General features: G+C 30.3%; 1 protein-coding gene and 1 long non-coding RNA gene across 2 annotated transcripts; both read left to right on the top strand.

Moving 5' to 3' along the window:
- Positions 1 to 16,035: 16,035 nt before the first annotated feature.
- On the top strand, positions 16,036 to 19,413 carry LOC124439452. The gene is made up of 5 exons (XM_046989677.1): positions 16,036 to 16,306; positions 18,077 to 18,209; positions 18,380 to 18,573; positions 19,160 to 19,306; positions 19,357 to 19,413. Exons 2-5 carry the CDS (start codon positions 18,197 to 18,199, stop codon positions 19,411 to 19,413), a joined length of 411 nt encoding a protein of 136 aa, XP_046845633.1. The 5' UTR covers positions 16,036 to 16,306; positions 18,077 to 18,196.
- A 185-nt stretch (positions 19,414 to 19,598) lies between these two features.
- On the top strand, positions 19,599 to 20,880 carry LOC124439045. Its single transcript, XR_006946255.1, has 2 exons — positions 19,599 to 19,651; positions 20,023 to 20,880. It is a non-coding gene; the product is annotated as an uncharacterized LOC124439045 (long non-coding RNA).
- The last annotated feature ends 1,699 nt before the right edge of the window (positions 20,881 to 22,579 follow it).

Genomic DNA, 22,579 nt, shown 5'->3' with positions numbered 1-22,579 from the left:
ATGCTGTAATAGCAATAGCTAGTTTTGCAAAATCTTTGATACTGTTTGTGTCTGTTAATTTTTGACCAAATAGTTTTCTAGAAGCCATAGAAAGGCATACAGAAGTTGTTGTCACAAGCATTGAGTTAAAAGCCTCATTCATAAATTGTTTCTTATTCATAGTATTACTCATATATAATAGGAAATATTTTATTCAAATGAGTCTAAATTATATTTTTTATTTTTTTGTATCAAAACATGTTTTTCACTAGTTGTTTCTTCTTTTGCTTTATCGTTTGCTAATTTTTCCTGCCTTTTATCATTTTTCCTTGTATAATAGAGACTAGCAATAGCAGTTAATACTCCAATAGTCCCAAATAAGAATCCATAATTAATATTCCAGCTATTATCCTCAATTTTCTTTTTATTTTCTAATTCAATTTTATCTCTCATCTTCTTTTCTTTAGAAGCTTTTGATATAAGAGCTAAGCGTTTACCAGCTTCGACTCTAAGAGGGTCTTTCTCTTTCTTAACTGTAGTTATCTTGTTTTCTTCAGACATGTTATATAATACTGTAGATTTTATTCACAGATAACTTATAGATAACTCATAGATAATCTTATAGATAACTCACAGATAACTTACAGATAACTCACAGATCTTTATATTTTTTGTTATATTTACTCAACATACCATCTATAGTAGTGCAATTGTCTATTATAATATCATCGATAACTTTTATGTCTGATAGAAATATCACTTCATCATAAGGTAATCCTCTTAAATATGATCTTATATTCATAAGTATTTTTCATATGATGTATATGCAAATTTACACATTTCTAAGTTATTATTAATCTTACTCTTAACCATATAACCTTGAATTAAAGCACCTAGACCACTCAGGGTGGCTATAACTATCGGGTTCAGGTTATACTACCAACAATACCACCAGTTGAGACTAGAAAAATACTTCCCATGTTTAATGATAGTCTAATTTTCTTTAATTTATTATACTTCCATTTATAACAGGTATACATTTTGTGATAGTACAAATACAACTTTTTAGCTTTTCAAATTCCTCTTGACTCAACTCACTCGAAATATGATTAAAATCTAGAACTTTTTCATATTATATTATAAAACATATTTAACTAATATGAATGATGATAGCGTTGATATACCGAGTAAAGCAATCATATCTGTTTGATGGGGATTATTTACTATCATTTTGTATGTTTATGTACTACTGGTTTTTATGAACTTCATCTAGAGTATCTAGGTGTTGTGATGGTGTATTATCTTGATGTACTTTTTAGGTTCTTCCTTTTAACTCCATAATAATTTATTTTAGAATTAATACCGAATTTCATAGTTTTATTAGCTAATGTTAAAATATTATTATACCCATCAATCTTTTATCTAATATGATCATACGGCTGGGTATTAAAATCATACCAGGGCTGATTGCCATATTTAAAATAACATTCGTGTCTTTTATAGCTTTCCTCATGTTAGATATAAATACAGTCGTATCATTCTGTACTATAGTATCCTCTAATAATTTCCTAAAAACTTTTTGTGTTTGCATGCTCTTAGCTCCATGATTAACTATTGACCATCTTGTATTTGCTTGAGCTCCAAGAACTGTATAAACAAAACTTTCAATACTCTCTTGCAAAAGAATTTTTCCAACTAATGTAATACCTTTAGAATGATATGTAATGAAGCTCCTATAATCAGTAGTTGAATATTGAAAATTAACATAATAACCATCATTGTTTTTATCAAATTTTAAAATACCTTTATAAGGTATATGCTTTTTCAATTCCGTAAAGTCATATTTATCTAATAACGATGGATGTTTCATAAATTTTTTAATCTGATAATATAAATGGTATTTAACAAGGCTTTGTATAATTCTACTTTTATCATAATTTAAATGATTAAGCCCAATACCAGATAGAAACGAAGCCACATAACATCCACAAATCATAGCATAGTATGCTTCTTGTTTATAATTTAAATGACTTTTAATATTGTATCTTATACCAGTAGGTTGTTCTTTTTTACTTTTAATTTCACTTGTCCACGTAGATGTTATAGGTGGTAAATTACTCATAAAATAATCATTCTCTGTGACATACAATCTGAAGTTACAGATATCAACATTTACCGGCCTTTGAAATGTAGGTTTTACAATAAATTTTGAGGACCACCTATGTAACATCTGATCGAAATAATCTTCAGAATGACCTTCATCTCCATTTTGAGCTGCTATGAGATTTGAAAACAAAGGCGTTTTAGTTGTTTCTAAATATATTTTTGGCCATGTTGGTACATTTTTTGAATCATCATCACCTAATTTTATAGCATTTTCTTCTATTTGCTTGTCTGACATATAATATAAGCTATGTTATATATGAAGTTTACTATTTTTATAGACGGAGATAGTAAAAAAATTGACTTACAAGAAAGTATAGTAACATCTAACTATTCATATTTATATATCAAAAAGGCTTATTTGTATTGGGAATATAAAAATATAAAATTAAATAATACTTTAGCTTTTACAATAGGCACAACAAAATATAATATAGATGCTGGTTACTGGACTTTTAAAATGCTTAAAACGTTTCTTGAGTCTGTTAACATAAAGCTTGATATGGTAGAAAACAATGGAACTTGTAAAATAACTAATAATAATAACGAGATATTAGTATTGGCTGATACTCTTATTGAAATGTTAGGTTTTAATGATACTATAAAAACTATGAAAAAAGGTATCGTACAAAATGGTGTCTCTAAAGTGGATATAAACAGAGGATTAAACTATATTCAAATTTCTTCTAATATTGTAAATTCAAGTTATAATTATAACCCTGAAGGAAAAAAAAGTAATATAGCTTTAACTTTACCAGTAATAACAATTCAGTCGTTATTTGGCACTGTATACGAATACAATGATATTGAAAGTAAAATTACAATTATAAAAGGGGCCTTTAACGAGCTAAAATTTAATGTATTAAATCAAGATGGTAACCCTGTTAATGTAGGTAGTATTTTACTAGAATGTTATCTTGAGTAAGTTAAATGGATAAAGACATTAAACTTAATGTAGGTGTCAAATTATTATTAGAGAAACATGGAATTAAGTACTTTTCTACTAAAAATGATAAAAAAGCTGCGATTGTCGAACGATTTAACAGAACGCTTAAAACATCTATGTGGAAATATTTTTACAGTAAAGGAACATATAAATGGATTGATATATTAGATGATTTAGTATATAATTATAACAATACAAAACACAGTACAATCTTGATGAAACCTAAAGATGTTAATAAAAATAATGAAGATGAAGTATGGAATACATTATACGGTCATGAAGTTGCTTATTTACCATTACCTAAGATTAAAATTGGTGATATGGTTAGAATATCAAAGTATAAATCTATATTTACGAAAGGTTATGAAGCAAATTTTACAGAAGAGTTGTTTAAAGTGACTAAAGTTATTAGAGGAGACCCGAATTTATATGAGATAGAAGATTTAGAAGGAGAGCCTATAATTGGTAAATTTTATGAAGAGGAACTATCAGTTGTGAATAAGAAAGATGATGTTTATAGAGTTGAAAAGATATTAAAACGTAAGAAGGTTAAAGGTAAAAAGATGGTTTTAGTTAAATGGTTAGGTTATGATAATAAACATAACAGTTGGATTCCTGAAAGTGAAATACAAAATATAGAGTAATCTATATAATGGCAGAAGGAGGTTTTGATTATATTGAATTAAAAGATAAGAAGCAAGAATATGATAACGATGATAATGAAAATATTGATGAAACATCATTTACTGATGATAAGCAAGATGATAAATTATTTATTACTGATAAGGATGGTATAACAATAACAATACCTAATAATCTTCCTGATGTTCCTACTTCCACTCCTGTTTATACAAATATTAATAGACCTGAAAATGAAGTTTCTTTTGCTGTTGAATCTTTTATTACAAAAAATTATAAAAAAGAGTTTAGATTTAATCACTTAAAAGGTATGGCAGCTTCTGAAGGTTTAAATTTTAGATTAAATTTAGGTAAAACTGATATAAATAATATTACTTACAAACCATTAAATACAAGAAATAAGCGAGGTGTTGAAAGAATTGTTTTAACACGTAATAGTAATGGAGTACTACAATACAATAAAACAAAAAATCAAAGAAGCTGTTAAACAATTTAAAACGAAATTAAAAGAATTATTAATTTGCAAGATGAATTTATAAAAACTGAAAAGAGTATGCCTATGGTTGATTTAAATAATCAATATACAGAAAATTTCAATCAAATAACTAATCAAGAACTTAGAGAACATATAGGTGTGATGACTCCATCTGGAACTATTGATAAAAGAACAAGACCGCAATTCATAAAAGCACAAATAAATCACTTTGCTGAAGAGCTAAACAAAACTCAAGCTAGAATAGATGAAATAGAAAATGAAAATGAAAATGGTATTGACAACAATATTGATGAATTAACTAATTTGCATGAAAGAGCCGAAGAATTAGAAATTATAATTAGAGAAGAAGAAGATCAATTAGAAAAAGAGGATGTACGATATAAACAGGAAGAAGACATTACTAGATTACAGCGGTTTAAAGAATGGGTTAAGGAAAATATCCCAGGATTATCAGCTTTAGCTATATCTGTGGCTGGATAATTACAACCATTGTCATTGGTGCAAGAAAAGCAATCCTACAAGGTGCTCAAGCTACTAGTAAATTTTCTAAGGCTTTAGCAAATCTAGGTAAAAATTATGGCCAGTGTTAGGACCATTATTGAATATTATCGCTCAGGCTATATCTGGGGAGCTAAAGGTTTAGCATGGTTAGCTTCTAATCTATGGATTTTAGCTATTGCTGCTGCTTTGTTAATATATGATCAGTATAAACAAAGAAGAAAATAAAATATGTTTTAATATATATGAATAGATTATTACAAGAAGAGCTTTTACCTGGTTATAAAAGACTGCTATGACAAAATTAAAGGTAACCGTACTTTTATAGTATAACCTTTAATCCTAATAGTCTTAAACCGAATGAACAAGTTTATATTAATATTCCGAAATTGAAAGCAAATAGTTGCTTAGTGCCTGGTTCACTTAATCTATCGTTTGATCTTAAAATCAGTAATACAAAAAGTCACTTTATAAATAATCTCAGTCAGATTTTACAACATAGACTACAAATTAAAGTGGCTGGGAAACCCTTTACGATTGTAGTGAACATAATGTTATAAGTGTATACAAAGACTTATGGTTACCTAAAAGTGATCGACAAGGCCTTATTGAATATGGTATATGTAGTCAAAATCTAAGAAAACTTATTTCTAAGGATGATAGTGCTGCAACAAGTGGAAGTTCAGAAAAGTAGCAGACAAATTAATGTATGATATTTATGGTACAAGGCAGAAAATTAATATTGATAATATTCTTAAAGACCATGGTTGTATTGCCCTTTCAATATGAATAATAACTTTCAATACATAATAACATTACCACCAAGTGATCAAGTCCTTATCCCCAAAGTGGTCAAAATATAGGTGATTATGAATTAGAAAATATTCAGCTGGAATATGAAACTATTGAAAATCAAGAAATTGCAGATGAGGTACAAATTTATATTCTATAGGAGGAGTCTATTTTATGAACATATAACCCTCTTAAAAAAGGAAAAATGGGATAAGTCAAGTACATTACAGAATATTAACGTCAATGTGCCTCGTAAAAGTATGAAAGGCATTGTACTACTATTCACAGAAAATTCAGTTAGTTATAGTGAAAAATTTGAATTTCCATTAATTGATGAAGTTAAAGTGACAATAGAAGGCATCCCCAATTGCCTTTTCAACCAAGGTATGAATAAAACACTATTTTATGAAGAAGCAAGAAAATTTTTTGATAGAAATATTCCGATAGATTGCTTCATGACAATTGAAAAATTTTATAAGGATAAATTTGCATTAGTTATCGATCTACGCACCTTTCAAGAAAAAAATATTGCTGGTAACGGTAAAAAAATCATTAATACTCAAAATGGCGTTTTGCTTGAAATTAAAAAAAGAGCATATACAAAAGATTTAAACTGTTACATCTATGTTATTAGTGATGCTCTTGTTCAATTTGTTAATAATGATTTACAAAGTATTCAATACTAGAATAACCAGTAATATATAAATGAACACACCCTTTAATATGATTATTTTAGGCATGACTGCTTGCGGTAAAACCTTCTTTCTTTTAAGAATGTTAGAAGAAAACTTTAATAGACATTTTGATTATATTATTTTAATATGTCCAACGCTATCATATAATAAAACCTATCAAGAATGGAAATATATAAATGATTCTGATTTAATTAAAGTAGAATGTGACCAAGATCAGGTAGATATTGTTTTAAAATATGTTAGTGATGTATATAAAGGTACAAATAGTCTTATTATACTTGATGATTGTGCTAGTTGCTTAGATGTTAAAAATAGGACATCTGAATTAGTTCGTTTATCATTTAGTTCTCGTCATTATGGGCTTTCTACTATTGTTATTACACAGCAATTGACAAGTATTTCTAAACCTTATCATGAAAATATAAGTTATTTAGTTACATTTTATAATACAAACCGCAATGATATGAAAGCCATATTTGATGATTATCTTTATGGTGTTGAGAAAGATGATATAGAAGAAATAACCAAAAAATTGAAAAATAATAAGTATGCACATTTAGAAATTAAACTTATATACCCATACCAATGGAAAATTGTTATTCCACAATAAAACATATGTTAATATATAGATATGCCAAAACGTAAAGAGCCTGAAACAATTGATGATATAATTAATGAGATTGATTCCGCAAATGATACTATCAAAGATGTTGTATGTGATGATAATATACAAGATAAACCGCAAGAAAGTTTTAATAAAAGAGATCAACTACTTAAACTAGCTGAAGATGGTGATTTAGACAAGTCAGTTGCTTACATTAAAAAAGCTAGTCAAAAAATTATTGATAAATTATACACTGAATACGAGAAAAAACGATTACAAAAAGCTAATGAGTTTTTAACTGATTTAGTTATATCAAAATTTTCAGATATATTAAAAGGGTTTGATGCTATTGAAGATCCCAAAGAATTAACAAAACAGCTTAAATCAGACGACCTTTTAAAACGAGATGTTTACAGTTTAGTAGAAAAAGTATCCCCCCTATTGCCTTTTTTAGGATTTTTATCTGGTAGTTTGACAACTATTAAACTTGTTTATGAACATAAAAATAATAAACCGGATATAAAATCTGAGGAATAATAGAAATGAGCTTATTTTATGGATATGGTACAACAGATATTAATGTAAATATACAAGGACCTGTAGATAAAACACATCTATCAGATCACTACTATACTAAAACTCAAGCTGATGGTAAATTTAATGACTACTATACTAAAACACAAGCTGATGGTAAGTATGCTTTAATTTCTAATTTACTAAAATATTATACTAAAACACAAGCTGATAATAAATATGTTTTTGTTTCAAGATTAGCCAACTATTATACAAAGAATGAAACAAATGGTAAGTATGCTTTAAGTTCTAATTTAAATAAATATTATACAAAGAATGAATCAGATGGTAAGTATGCTTTAAATTCTAATTTAACTAACTATTATACTAAAACACAAGCTGATGGTAAATATTATACAAAGACTGAAACAGATGGTAAGTATGCTTTAAATTCTAATTTAACTAACTATTATACTAAAACACAAGCTGATGGTAAGTATGCTTTGACTTCTAATTTAAATAACTATTATACTAAAACACAAGCTGATGGTAAGTATGCTTTGACTTCTAATTTAAATAACTATTATACTAAAACACAAGCTGATGGTAAGTATGCTTTGACTTCTAATTTAACTAACTATTATACAAAGAATGAGATTGATAGCAGAGTAAATGGTAAAGTAGTACACCATAGCAATCAATTAAATTATAAAAATTTTAATAGCCGACAAGATACTATCAGAATTTATTTTAATAATGTTAAATTTATTGAATTTACACTTTTATTAATAAATCCATCTGATAACTCTAAAACAATTGAATTAGATATGATGGCAGATAAGATTAAAAAAAAATTTATCATTAAACTAACAAATGATAATGAAAAAAAGATAGTTAATGCATTACTAGATTTATATCACGTATACTGTGTTGATGATGATTTAAACTATATTTATATTATTATTGAACCAACAAAATCTTCAGTTTCACTAGGTTATGACGAATGGAAAAGAAAATGGCTGGCAGCATTTAATGGATTAACCAAAATTCAAGTTTATTCACAACATCAATCTACATTATCTATGTCATTTAATGGTTTTCACAAAATTTTAGGGCTACTATAGAAGATAATATTCTATCAACTAAAAAATTTGTAAATGATGAAATCGAAAAATTAAAAAAATTTATTAAAAATAACTATCAAGCTAAAACTTAAGATGAAGAATAATCCTCATGTTTGACTAATAACTGTTTGTAATAAGTAATTAATACAAAAGCGATATACAAAAAGATTCAAAATCCTGAAACAATTAGTAAAAACACTTTTAACAAAAATTATATAAAACATATAGATTCCATATTTTTTAAAGAGCATCTATGACATTGTTGCGCTCAAAATTTCAGGCTTAGTTGCCTGAAATTCTTCGCCCCTAACAACGATTTAAAAAGATGCTTTATTAACACTTGATTATTAAAGAATATTTCTACCACGCGCTGAGTTTTCAGACTATTGTTAAAGGCCACTAGTTAATCCAATATACCAGTCGACTATAAAGCGCGCTGCTACTGATATTTATAAAACATATTATTATTATACATGCGCTGATGAAATGTGCTATATACATTAAACAACCATTGTTAAAAACATGCACTAAGACACGCGCCTTGCTAAAAAACCAGCTATCGCTGATACTGATATTTTAATAACACTTGATTATTAAAGACGGTTTTTTGAAGAGCATTTTTTAAGCCTCTGTTATTCTCGAATATTCTTCGAATATTCATCGAATCCAATGGGGGCGACCCCAATTTTCACTTCGTGAAAATTTTCCCATCGTCGCTAGAATTTTCGGGGCTCCATCTCTGCTCGATCACTTCGTGATCTGCGCTGCCGAGCCCCTCAAAACCGATGCTTTATTAGCACTTGATTATTAACACTTTTATTAAAGACGGTTTTGAAGAGCTGTTTTCTCCTATTCTTCGAATATTCATCGAATCTGTCTTTTCCTTCGTGAAAATTTTCAAGAATTCTCGGCGCTCCATCCCCTGCTCAATTTTAGCTACGCTAAAATTTCCGCTGCCGAGCGCCTCCGAACCGATGCTTTCTTAACATTTGTTTGTAAAGACTGTTTTTAAAAACATATAGATTCCATATTTTTTAAACGATTAATTGTAACCTCGAGATTTTTACCCCCTTTGAAACAATGACTATTTTTTACACAGCTTTTTTACATGACCTTTTACCAGAGGGACGTCTTTGAACCATGGTCTTATTTTACGTTGTTATAAAGATAGTTTTACCTTGTTATATAGTATATATATATGTATGGGATAAAAAGTAAACTTTTTTTGATCCCCTACCCCCATGTACTATACTACTTACCTAGGCCACATACACGAAACTCTCAAAAATAACATCTAATTACTGATGCACAAAAGTTCCAACTCTTTCCACATTGCCAAAGTCAAAAGAAATAGAAAATCATGCGCCCATTATTGAAAAGGTTCAAACTTCATCAGTTTCCACATCTTCAAACCAACTGATTTGTTTAAGAACAACAAATACCATTCCTCCTATCTTTGACATATCAGAAACTTCTAGGTCTTCAACACACCTCAGAAATCAAACAACGCTCAGTTTTCATGTAAGACACTCAACAACAAATAATCCTGTGCAGTTTATAGCAGTTTCTGCAGCTACGCAGCCATCTGTGCCCTCTAGAGAGCTTATACCCTATATACCTAGCATAATACCTTGTATGTATGACAGCGATTCTTCTACAGACATTCCTGCAGCGTATTCATCAACTTCTCTTCCTACGCAGCCACTGTTTAGAGAGCCTATACCCCATATAAATAGTAAAAGGCCTTGTATGTATGAAAGCCATCCTTCCACAAACATTCCTGATGTGTATTCTTTATCTTCTCTTGCTATGCTGCCATCTGTACCCTCTAGAGACCTTATACCTCATATACATGCCCCTTTACGAAAGCGATTCTTCTGCAAACATTCCTGAAGTGTATTCATCATGTTCTCTTGCTACGCAGTCATGTATACCCTCTAGGTCCAATATAGCCCAACTAGTACCTCGTACATATGCAAGCCAGCCTTATACATACATCCTTGCACAGTATTCATTAGTTTCTGCTGCTATACAAGAATTTATATCTTCAGCATCCCGTATACCACAAGAAATTTCTCGTACTTCAATGTTACATGCAAGCAAGTAAAATAAAAAACATTCCTGAACAGTACAATTATTTATTAACCCAGGGCAGAGAAGCATCAGATAACAAAGAAGACCAGATTCATACTGTACGAAGCTAAAATACGGTATGGCCAAAAGGAAGAAAAAATTATAAAAGCATGGAAGCATGTGGATGGGAATTTGTGATAATTTCTTTAATCATATATATTTAAATGATGTTTTCCTTACAATTATTATAGCTTTTGATTTTGATTTAAATATGTGTGATCTATGAGTTGTTTTTTATTCTTGAGAAACTTCCTTAAAGCGTCTTAGATTATTAGATGATTGAAGCGAATTTAATCATTTTTTTCCATGCAATTCACAAGTTCTTAATATCAATAGACTTATTAAGCCTTTTTGACGGACGAAATCTTTTAAGTACGACAAAAATATGTAATAAATATGCAAAAGTTGTACACTCTATAAAATAAAGCAGGTGGTTGTAGATTGATTACCCTTCTCGTATATTCAACCGAACCATTACAAAATGTTAGGATTGAAGACTTTGAAGTACTATATGGCATGTCTTATTTGGTGGTATTTCAACTTTCAAACACTTTGTTATCTCGTCAGACTCAATAGTTTAATGTTGGTATTAGGAATATTAATTATTTAATTATTCATTTTGATATGTCAATGATTCTATAGCCTAATCCTACTCTTACATTAACGCTCTTCGCCACTTGTTTCACCAATTCATTTAGATGACTGATTTGATTACCATATTATACTATTTAAAAAAGTCTCTGTTTTATTATTTGTCAACAGCAATGCTATGATAACAGCAATTGCAACGATGAATAGCCAAAATTATAGAGTAGAGCTACCAAGTTCCCTAGAATTCTGAAACCATGCAATAGAAACTCAGGAGTTCTAAGACACACCAAACTTACAAGACCTAAAAGAATACCAAGAAATTTAAGAAACTTAAGAGAAATCAAAGAGAACTAAGAAATTCGAGAATAAAACCAAGAAAATTAAGAAACCCAAAAGAAAACAAGAGAAACCAAAGATTTCTAAACAGAACTAAATTTCGTCAGGAAACTCGTCAGGTGTCAACGTCTGCAAGCTGTGAATAGATAATCAACTTATAGTCATATAATAATCGAATATTATGACTCTTCCAGTGAGTGAAGTGTAGTTACCATCAGAGCTAAGCTATATAAAATACGAAATTCTTCTGTCCACAAAGAACTATATTCAATATTAACAGCTGACAAAAGTTGACACCTAACGAGTTGTCTGCCAAAATGAATGAGAATCAAATTTGTAAAAAAAGATATTTTCAAAACTTTTGTGTTAGAGTTCTAATTTTAAAACAGTTCTCTTCAGAACACTTAGCTTTTCCTTGTTTTCTTTTGAGTTCCCTACTTTTCTTGGATTTCTCTTGGTTTTCTTTTGGTTTTTAGAAATCTCGGCAAATCTAAAGGTTTTCGCCATTCACCATGGCAATTGCACTTTTCAATTCAATATTTAAACTTGCAAATGCACAGAAAAAATTGGCCCGTTTATTACACCACTTACAGCGCTCACATAAACATTGTCAATACATAATTTCAAATCGACATTTTCCTTTGGCAGTTGATCAACAATAACTTTAAGATATTTGAGCTTATGTGGAATGAGGTAAATTACACTTTTTGAGTTGTGTCGATTGCTTGGAAGCTTTGGTAGCTGCGCATTGTCAAGTAATGAATTAAATGTGAAGATGAAAGATATTAAAACTTCCTTCTAAAAAATTATTAATTCACTGTAGTAATCGTAGAATACCCTGCTATGCACATACTTAACTACATGCACGGCTAATCTGAGCCCTAAAGTTTTTTTTCCTGAACATAATCTAACTTGAACTTTGTTGGCACTCTTTGTGGAATGGAAATTCTATAATTTTGCCATTTTCCCAAAAACATATCAGCCTACGAGCAAAAAAATATACTTTTTTTATTTGCATTTTCCTTGCTTTTGACGCTTAGTCAATGTTATCAAATGTAAATGCCTTCACATTAAATTTGAGGAATAATATTTTTAAAATACCAAAAAATACGTTAAATCTAATGATATTACAACCAGAAATAACAGAAACGCGTTTGACTAAACTATAAAAATTGTTAAATTACTATAAAAGAATCCATATTTTAAAATAATATTGCTCATGCAAGTCAACCTATTCATAACTTTTAAACTTGTATTCTAAGTGACCATAGTTTTAAAAATGGCTGAAGAATATATTTTTAAACAATGACGGGGCGATCTCGATTCTGATTGGCTAAGAACCTACAGATAATTCTTAAAGTGATGGAATTTACAAACAGTTTTTGTTCGAATTATTAAGAATAAAACAGGAAAAAAGGGCTACATTGTCAGTCAAAGAGAGTATTTACCAAAAAAATGGCCAAGAATTATTTGTGTCAAAGCAAGAAAAAACTTAATGACTTCCGTAGCTTCTGTCTTTTCATTTATTATTGGCTAACTTGACCACAGTTGATCCCTAAGGAAAGCCAAAACAAAGAATATAGAGGCGTAGCGGCTTACGCAAATAAACTATGTTATATGGTTGTGCTTAATCCTTATATTAAAAAAGCTCTTGATTCTAGAACAGCAATAAAATTATTGGAATAATACCTTTTAAAAAACTTGCTAGTTTTAGGTTTTCCTCCTTTGTTAAAACAACGCTCGACGAAAAGGCACTCATTTCGTTCAACAATCTCATCGTCTTCAATAGCCACTACAATCCAAAGAAATAATACCAAGACTTTCAACATCCTTTGTTAACATGGAGAAAGGATCATTAAGAGTTAGCATTGGAACTGACAATTTTGCAGAAACATGTAAAACTGTACCGACGAAGTTGCATAAATATATAGAAATAATTATCTTTTAAATTGTTGATCTACTGACGTAATTAGGCACCAACATGGCATAAAAAATGAAAGTAGTTTTCATTAATTTCCATTTTACAATCTTATATTTAATTAGATTGTTGTCTTTATTCAGATTTCTCATTAAAGATTATAAATGCAAACAAAGTGAGTTCTTTTCCCAAATCCCAATTCACAAACCATATCAATGTTTCATTGTATAATGATGCTTTGACACTTCCAAATAAAATTTTGATTTTACTGACAATCATTTTATCTGTGAAGTTCATGTCGAAAAGAGTAAAAGAAAAATGACTTCAAACTCAAAATTCCTCAATCTAACAGACGAAGATTCTCCCATGGAGGAGTCGCCCAAAGCGACGACGACTGTGTCTAAAAACATTGATGCATCTGAAACAGAAAACTACGGCGAATTTAGTTGTTCATTGTGCATTTTGCCAAATAAACGAGCAGCAGATCCTCTTACTATTTATAAGGAGTTTATCAAAGCAGCCATAAACACTTCGCCTTTTAAAATGAGCACAGTAACTGCAATGTATAAATGCGCAATCAAGAACTTTTGTGACAACTCGAATTTAGCACCTTGCTGGTGTTCTCACGTTCGTAAAGTTTTATCACGTTTTGATTGCTTTATAAAATTGCATCGGATATCGGACGACAAAGATAGTGAACATTACTGGGCAATAGACCATGATTGCAATGAAAGTAGCACCTACTTCTACAATGTTTCACAAGAATTAGAAATTGTGCAACGGGAACGATCTGTTGAAAAACCAGCTTGTATTTATGCAGTTCTAATCCAGTTGGCGATCATGAGTTCACTACGTCAAAAAATGACAACCCTTCAAGTTTGTCAGTTTATCTTAGATAACTTTCCTTACTTTCAAAACTGTCGCCCAGGCTGGCGTAATTGTGTAAGAAATACTTTATCAGGGTACCAGGAATTTATCAGGATACCTCAAGATGGAGCCAATTGGAATTTCTGGAAAATAGATCCAGAATTATGTTGGATTAATAACGAAACATTTGACAAATTTAATTTAACTAGACCACATACATGGAACTCTCAAAGAACAACATCTAATTACTGATGCACAAAAAGTTCCAGCTCTAGTTACATTGCCAAAGTCAAAAGAAATAGAAAATCAGGCGCCCATTATTGAAAACATTCAAACTTCTTCAGCTTCTACATTTTCAAACCAACCGATTTGTGGAAGAACAACAAATACCATGCCTCTTATCCTTGTCACATCAGAAACTTCCAGGTCTTCTACACACTCTATACGTCAAACAACACTCAGTTCTCGTGTAAAACACCCAACAACAAATAATCCTGAGCAGTTCATATCAGTTGATGAAGCTACAAAGCAATCTGTTTCCTTTGAAGAGCCTATTCCACATATGCAATCATTATTTTCTCCTGGTACGCAGCTATCTATATCTTCTACACCTTATACATCCCAAGTAATACCTTCTACCTATACAAGCCAGCAGAATATCCCTGTACAATTTTCATCAGTTTCTGCTGCTACACAACAAGTTATGTCTCCTGCACCCCATATACCCAAAGTAATGCATCGTATTTCAATGTTGTGTGAAAATGAGCTAACCAACGACATTCTTGCACAGTACCATTTTTTATTAGCCCAGGGCAGAGAATCATCAGATGACGAAAGAGACCAGATTCATACTGGAGAAAAATTAAGATACTGGACAGACAAAAGGAAGAAAAACTACTGAAAACTCTTCACACTTTGCTATAAAGGCATGAAAGCATGTGGATAAGAATTTGTGATAAATTTTTAATCATATATTTATACGATCTTTTCCGTATTTTTATTAATGCTCTTAATTTTATTTAATTATGTGTAATCCATGAGTCATTTTCCATTCTTGAAAAGCCTCCTTTAAGCGTATTAGATTACTGAAGCGAATTAAATCACTTTTTTCCACGCAGTCCATGACTTTTCAAAATTGATAGTCTTATTCAACAGTTGTTTGACCAAAAAAAACTTGTAAGTGTGACGAAAATAACTAATCACTGATTAAAATTTGTAGATACTATAATTAAAGGAGGGTGGTTGCAGATCAATCTCCCTTCTCGTATTCTATATAATATGCTACGATGAACTTTATAACATAAAAACTAGTTTTATGGAGAAGAAGAGTAACATGTGTTCCTGTCATGTGGGAATAATACGCAGGCTTTCAGGGGAGTTTAAACCGGAATTTTTATTAATTTGTATTAATACAGCAATGACATAAAAAATTATTCACCGTTACAATAAAAATGCAATTTGTACATGGTTCATGCATTATATATCTGTAGATGTACACCGTTATATATCTGTAGATATCCACTTTCACGTCATTAAACTTGGGTATTCTGAACGGGAAACAAAAACAATACTCTCTCGTAGATTGCTAACAGTTGATGGTTCTAGGAAAATTTGTTTTAAAAACTAAATACAAAGGCTAATTTATGAAGTGCTGGCAATGAGAGGACAACGATATGCAAACACCCGTTTCACCCATTCTAACGCTTAAAGCATTAGTTCTAATTTTTAGAAATACGTTACGAAGCGTCAATAAAATGTATTCCGCGCATTCTGATGTATGGGATTCACGAATTTATGAAATACTTTATTTAGTCATCTTTATTTTCCTGTTCTGTGATCTGGCGATGGCGGAAAACGTTCGACGTTCAGCATCTTATGATATTTTAAATGACGAACAAAAAAAGATCTTGAAGGATTATTATGATCGAGGAATGATTTCAACAGCAGCTAGTATGAGGGATGTCATCCAAGAAGCTGCGAACCAAGGTAATATCACGTTTGAAAGAGTCAAGGTAAACAGAATGCACGAGTTTATATTTTTCACCCGCGCTTTCTTTTTCATTAGCAACGAGTGATCTTCGCCAGTATTTTTTGATTTGATGGGTTTAGTTATTGTTGCTGTAACTGACATTAAATATAGCGTGCATTTTATATCTTCTAATTATACCCTTAACTTATATAATAGACAGTTTACAAGTGTCAGAGATACATATAAAATGATGTATATAAACAGATATACTTAGGATTTTCCCTTAATTGGGGAGTGCATGGTTTATTTTCTGACTGTACCACAATACCAGTGTTTTTATATTTAGTATTGCTTGACAATTGAAAATTGCAACGTTTGCTGACGATGTTTGTAAAATTTATTCCACTGTTAAAATTTTAACTTGGCCTATTAAACATATAATTATTATATTTTTATACTCACACTTGTTTTTACTATGTACTATAAAAACAATCTTGTTTTTATTTGTATTCAACCCTCTCGAGCTTTTATCTTTCTCTGTTGTCAGATGTAATATGTATGTACCACTGGTTACTATATCTTTTTGCATTAAATCGATCTGTAGTTTTCTTCAATAATGCAATTTCTCCTTTATAAAAGTAATAAGATCATAGTATTTACATACATATACTCATTTCATAATATTCATATCATAGTATAGAGGTGCCACAGGTAGTACATCTTAAAAAGGGGTGGGAAAACTTGGTAATTTTTCTATTTTTGAGTATGCCTTCAAGACTGTTGATCACAAATTTTTCGTAGTGTTCTGAGTTTGTTGGAACTTAAGGGCAGGCATTCTGTAACATTCTCACAAATCTTGTAATCAGAAAACCTATGGTTTTCCCTCGATTTTCCCTCAACAATGGTTTTCCAAAAATTAAATGATTAAATGCGCATTTTCTCTATAACACATTTTTAATGCCCACTGGTGTTTCCATTTTCCATGAAAGAATTGCCTGGGATTCATGCTATAACAAACAGTGACCTTATCATTTTGCAAATAGTAATCCTGAAATGTAGGTAAATTTGAGAATATTACCATTAATTAATTGTTTTTTAGAAATCCATAGTTTTCACAGCAAGTGAAATTTTGCGTTGCATGAATAAATGACTGAGCAGACTATGCTGTATTCATTGCATGTTTTTGAAAGTTTGCGAATGACAGAATCCTTGCAGTTTATGGAGACTCAATAGTGTTGAATCTACCTTAAATTGTAAATGCTAGAGATGTTTTTCTAATTTCTACTCTCTGCTAGTCACCCCATTATTATGTATATAATTGCTTTAAAGGTTTAATTGCATTGGGTGCATACCATTGAAGGTGACCAAGGCAAAACCTAAATTAATATACCTTAACAAATTTTCTTATTAATTAGGTTAATAGTCCCTAAAAATTTTTATCTTGTGCAGGAATAAGTCACATTTTTTACTTTTTTGGCTCTCCTAATTTACGAATAATTTGAGAAAGAAGTTTCATATAGATGGTGGTTCTTAGTTACATACTTAATGAATTCTGTTACTGGTGAAATAAGCTCATCCTTATTGCAGAATTTTCTAATGAAATTGTTTGATTGTCTGGTTTGCAAAGAAGCATTTATATTTTTTAACATAATAATTTTTTGTTGTTTAGACTAAGTTAGCATATCCTATTCTTCAAATAACTTGAAGGCTTCATGTTAGTACTCTATTTGTTCATGCACCATGTAGTAAATAACCTTTGTTAACCAGGTTAGCTACAAGAAAAAGAAAAAGTTTTTATTGTTATTTCTTCTAGAAATGAATTGGGAATGAAAAGCAGTCCAGAAAAAGAAAAGCCAGCTCTCATCAAGATGAGGAGTTAAGACTGTGCCCTTTAAAGCGTAGAACTACAGCATATAATCTTTTTTGCTCACATATGCTGAACTCAGGTTCTGATCTATAAACTGCATGTTTTTTATGGCCTGCACAATATGTATCATTTTGATTCCACCAAAAGTGCTAAGACAAAACCTGTGCAGTCGTCATTTAAACCTAAAAGAGTACATTGTTTCTTTCTGTTGTTAAATGCCTTTTGTAAATATGCATTTTGTAATTTTAGAGGAATGCAAGCAGCTGAGCTCTAATTCTGAGAGGTTGAAGTTAGCTGTAGACCACTGGAACTTGTTAGGGGCAGAGGAACGTGTGATTTGGGCAGAAAGAGCAAAGGCTGTTCAAAGCAATTACATTCATGACTTGACACTTAAGCAGCGCACAAACCAAGTAAAAAAAGGGAAAAAGCAGCTTTTGTCACAGGTACAGCTATTATTACCCACTGTACATATGTACAGTATTATGATATAAGAAAATGATTTTTAATTTGATTGTTTGTGCGTAGATTTAGTTGATCATCTCTATAAACATAACGTGATGGTTTGTAAATTTCAACCCATTCTAAAAGAAAGACAATTTACCTAAGCAAAACTTCTACTACAAAAAAATTTGTAAAAGGTGTTATGAATTGTTAGAAGTAGCAAATAAATGCCGAAATTTAGCCAAGTCTACTGGGTTACAGATCCACAAAGTTAGCATTTTGTAACGTTTGCAAATTTACTGTGGAAAATATTACCATTGATAGACCAGTGTCATGGATGTGAAGGGGGAGTATTTTGTAAGAAATTTTGCAATCCCCATAGCTTTAGATAGATTAGGGTGTACGAGGGGCTATAATTTCCCCACAAAATAATATTATACGTATCATAAAATAAGGCCAAAGCAATTATGATAAGTGTTCAATCTAACACATTGTAGATGTGTTGATTTTTATACTTTTTGTTTACTTAAAGAAAAAATATGCTGAAAACTTATGCTGTATAAATTCAATTAAATTTCTCTTTGCTAGCTTACTTACTTAGAAAGTCTTGGTTGTGAAGCAGTTGTTTTATTCTTGGAGCTTGGTGATTCTTGTCTTCAACAGTTTGGAACAGAAAAAGGAATCAACTTTTTGAATAAAAATGAAAAATTGGTGTCAATTTCGTTGAGTATTTGGGTAAGTGCTGTATTTTCTGAAACCTTGGAATACAGCATTATTTCTCTTAGTTTTTTTCTGAAACTTGTGGGTCTTGGAATACCAGTGCATTATTTCTCAAGCATTAGTGCTGTTCTAAGAATGTTTATTCAGTTGTGCCCTTCGGATTTCTTTTGAAAGTAAATTGCTTTCAAAAGTAATCACTTGGGCTCAGCTGGATATATGAATAATCCTCTTCTCCCATCCATACATTTTACACGGGCTTTATTTCTTTATCAATTTTTTTTTATTAAATAGATTCTCCAAAACAGGTTGTCAGAAAGTAAAGGGTGTGTGATGTGATAAAACTATTCAACCAGAAATACAGTAAGTGCAAATTGCATTTGAAATGATTTTCCATTTTCTGAGCTTGTGTCATGGTTGATATTTTTTAGTCCATTTTATACACAATTCCTTTTTTGACAGTCAAGTTATTTTAAGTCAACATGAATGTTTTACACCATTGTGAAACATTTCCAAACTTATCAAATCAAATCATGGGAAAGAATGCTGTTTCGTAAAAAATGAACAATGTGCATTACAGTTTACATATTTAGCAAATATCATTTATTGTGTCTGTCCTCATAGTTTTGTACGTATTAAAATCTCTCCCCATAAATATGCGGGACTTTTGTTATTGTCATTGATTGTTGCTAGCTACATTTATGTATTACCCATCAATGTAATTCACTTCGAAGGTGAAGCTTGTGAGAAAACGTGCCGAGTACCTTATTTAAAAGGAGGATTTACTGTTACTGGTTTGCCAGAAGGTATTACATTTAAAACCCAGTCAGTATGGTATTAAACAGATTTCCAACATTATGAAAAATGCACAGAATGGTTATTTCAAAATAATCGAATCACCGCAAGTAGAAAAAGTTTTAACAGAGAATCGTAAATATTCTGATCAAGAGAGAATGTTACCGATCTGTGTTGAAGAAAGTTGTTGAAGAAGCCAAAGTATCAATGTGCTTGATACGTAACAAGCTGATTGAAGAATGCGATTTGGTGGTAACTGATATAGATTTGACAAATTTTTTCAAACCTGATGCCTTTGCGACTCTTATTGCCAACTGTAGAAGCAGTCGAACACACGAAGGATGCATTCTTCCGGTTTATACTGACTCTGATGAACCGTATTGGCTCTTCTATTATCCTGGTGCAGCTGGAGGCATTGAATCATTGTCTACTGAAGATAAGATTTGGGGATATTGGTTAGACAAGACGAGCTCAGAACTAACTTATAAACTCATTAAAACCAAGAAAACAATCATTATTGGATTAAATTTAATCTGTTACCAGGACAAAGAATTAGGAACTTTAAGGTTAAAAACCAAAATTTTTACATCCCAAATAAGCATACCTTTCGGTTTTCACACGTCTGTTTTGGAATGCCTTGCTAAACAGGATTTCTTGTAGTGTGTTAAACCTTTTTTTGTATAGCATGTTCATGTTGTTACCAATAATTGTATGCACCTAAAGTATTTGTATTCTTATATTATGTACAAGTGTAGTTTGAATGTTAAGAAATAACTATCGGGGGAAACGAGTAAAAATATTTCCAAATGTTCTTGTTTACATTTTGTTGTTTTTCTCACACTATTTCAACACCACGTCTATTGTCTCCACTATATATTGCCTTTGCTCATTGCATTTATGCCATCTTGTGATTTTGCATGACATTCAGATACCAGACCAAAGTACTTAAAAAATTTCCTGGAATACTCAAAGTTTTGAGGCTCACAAAAATCTCTAATTTTGAATCAATTAATTAAGCCCATTTTCGTTCTTTGCCAATTTTATTTGTTGATTGTTTAATAAAGCTTCGTAGCTACCCCAATGATAAGTAAAGTCATGTGGCATTTGTCAGAAAATGGGTAGAGCACATTGCAGGTTAAAGGATTAACTAAAAAATATAGACATTGTCAATTGTTAACCTATTACCCCTTATACTAGAGTATACCATTTACAAAAAAGTTTTAGAGATTTGGTAACAGTTTTACAAAGTTATTCTAATGGAAAAGCAATCGTTTCAAATAAAGTATGCAGTTTTAATTCGCTTTAGTAATCTATGTTTTTTTTTCAAAATCTGTTTACACTCCATAAAACAATGGAATGTGCTGTAAAGATGAGTTGAAAATGAATTTGCAAACATGTGAAAGATTGGCAAATGTGTTGAATAAGATTGCAAATAAAGATGAAAATGAAATTTTATATAAAGTTTTGTTTTCATCTAATGAGAAACGCGTTATCTTTGAAGTGATTGAGATAATAAATTAAGTTTGAAAACACAAAAATCATACCATGTTGTGGATGAAAGTGGAACTGTTTATGTTAATGATGATGATGATGATGAGGATGATTGTTTCAAACCCACTGATCTAAATGATATTGCAATGATTGATAGGACAGATGAATTTTACAAAATATATTTCAGAAAAGATGACGATTTAAAAGCTATATCACAAAAAGTGCGACAATTTTTTGGATTTTGTCGTGATTTATTAAAAAGTGAAGACGAAAAAAAAATCAATGGAAAGGAAGATGAAGAAGAAAAAGTAAAAAAGGAAATGCCAAAAACTGTACCAAGTAAAAAAAGACAAAAAGACATTGAAAATAGTAATGACATTTAAGCTATTTATGTATTGAAAGAGTTTTCTAATAAATTGGATATTCCAATATATGATTGCATTGCTTATCATAGTGAATTTATAAATGAAATTTTAGAGGAAAAATTGGAAAGAAATATGATTTTATAGAATGTTATAAAAAATATGGAAATGAAAAAATTGAAAGAACATATAATGATATATTTTTTTTCAAAGCTTGATTTTCATCATCCTCCAACGTTTGTGAATGATGATGATGTGGATAACGAAGAAGAAAACTAATAATTTAATTAACAATGACTTTATAAAAAGAGCTGCAAGATTATTAAAAGGTGAACATTTAGAAGATAATAAACAAAATATACATAATTTGTATCAAAAAAAATATAATCGTTTAAATATAAATGTATGAAAAAAAATTATTTATGGACTATTGATTTAGCTGAAATGAATGATTTGCAAGATATAATGATAATTTGTGTTATTTGTTATGTGTAGTTGATGTTTATTCAAGATATGGTTTTGTTCAGTTATTGCAAAATAAATCTAGTAAAAATGTTATGGAAAAATTTGAAGATATTGTATTGAAAGAAAATGAATTTCCTAAAGAAATAATAACACACGAGGGAACTGAATTTCAATTACA

The sequence above is a fragment of the Xenia sp. Carnegie-2017 genome, unplaced genomic scaffold (assembly GCF_021976095.1).
Source record: "Xenia sp. Carnegie-2017 unplaced genomic scaffold, XeniaSp_v1 HiC_scaffold_19, whole genome shotgun sequence".
NCBI classification, from domain to species: domain Eukaryota; kingdom Metazoa; phylum Cnidaria; class Anthozoa; order Malacalcyonacea; family Xeniidae; genus Xenia; species Xenia sp. Carnegie-2017.
Note: the sequence above shows the minus strand (reverse complement) of the source record. Positions and strands in the feature narration are given on the sequence as shown.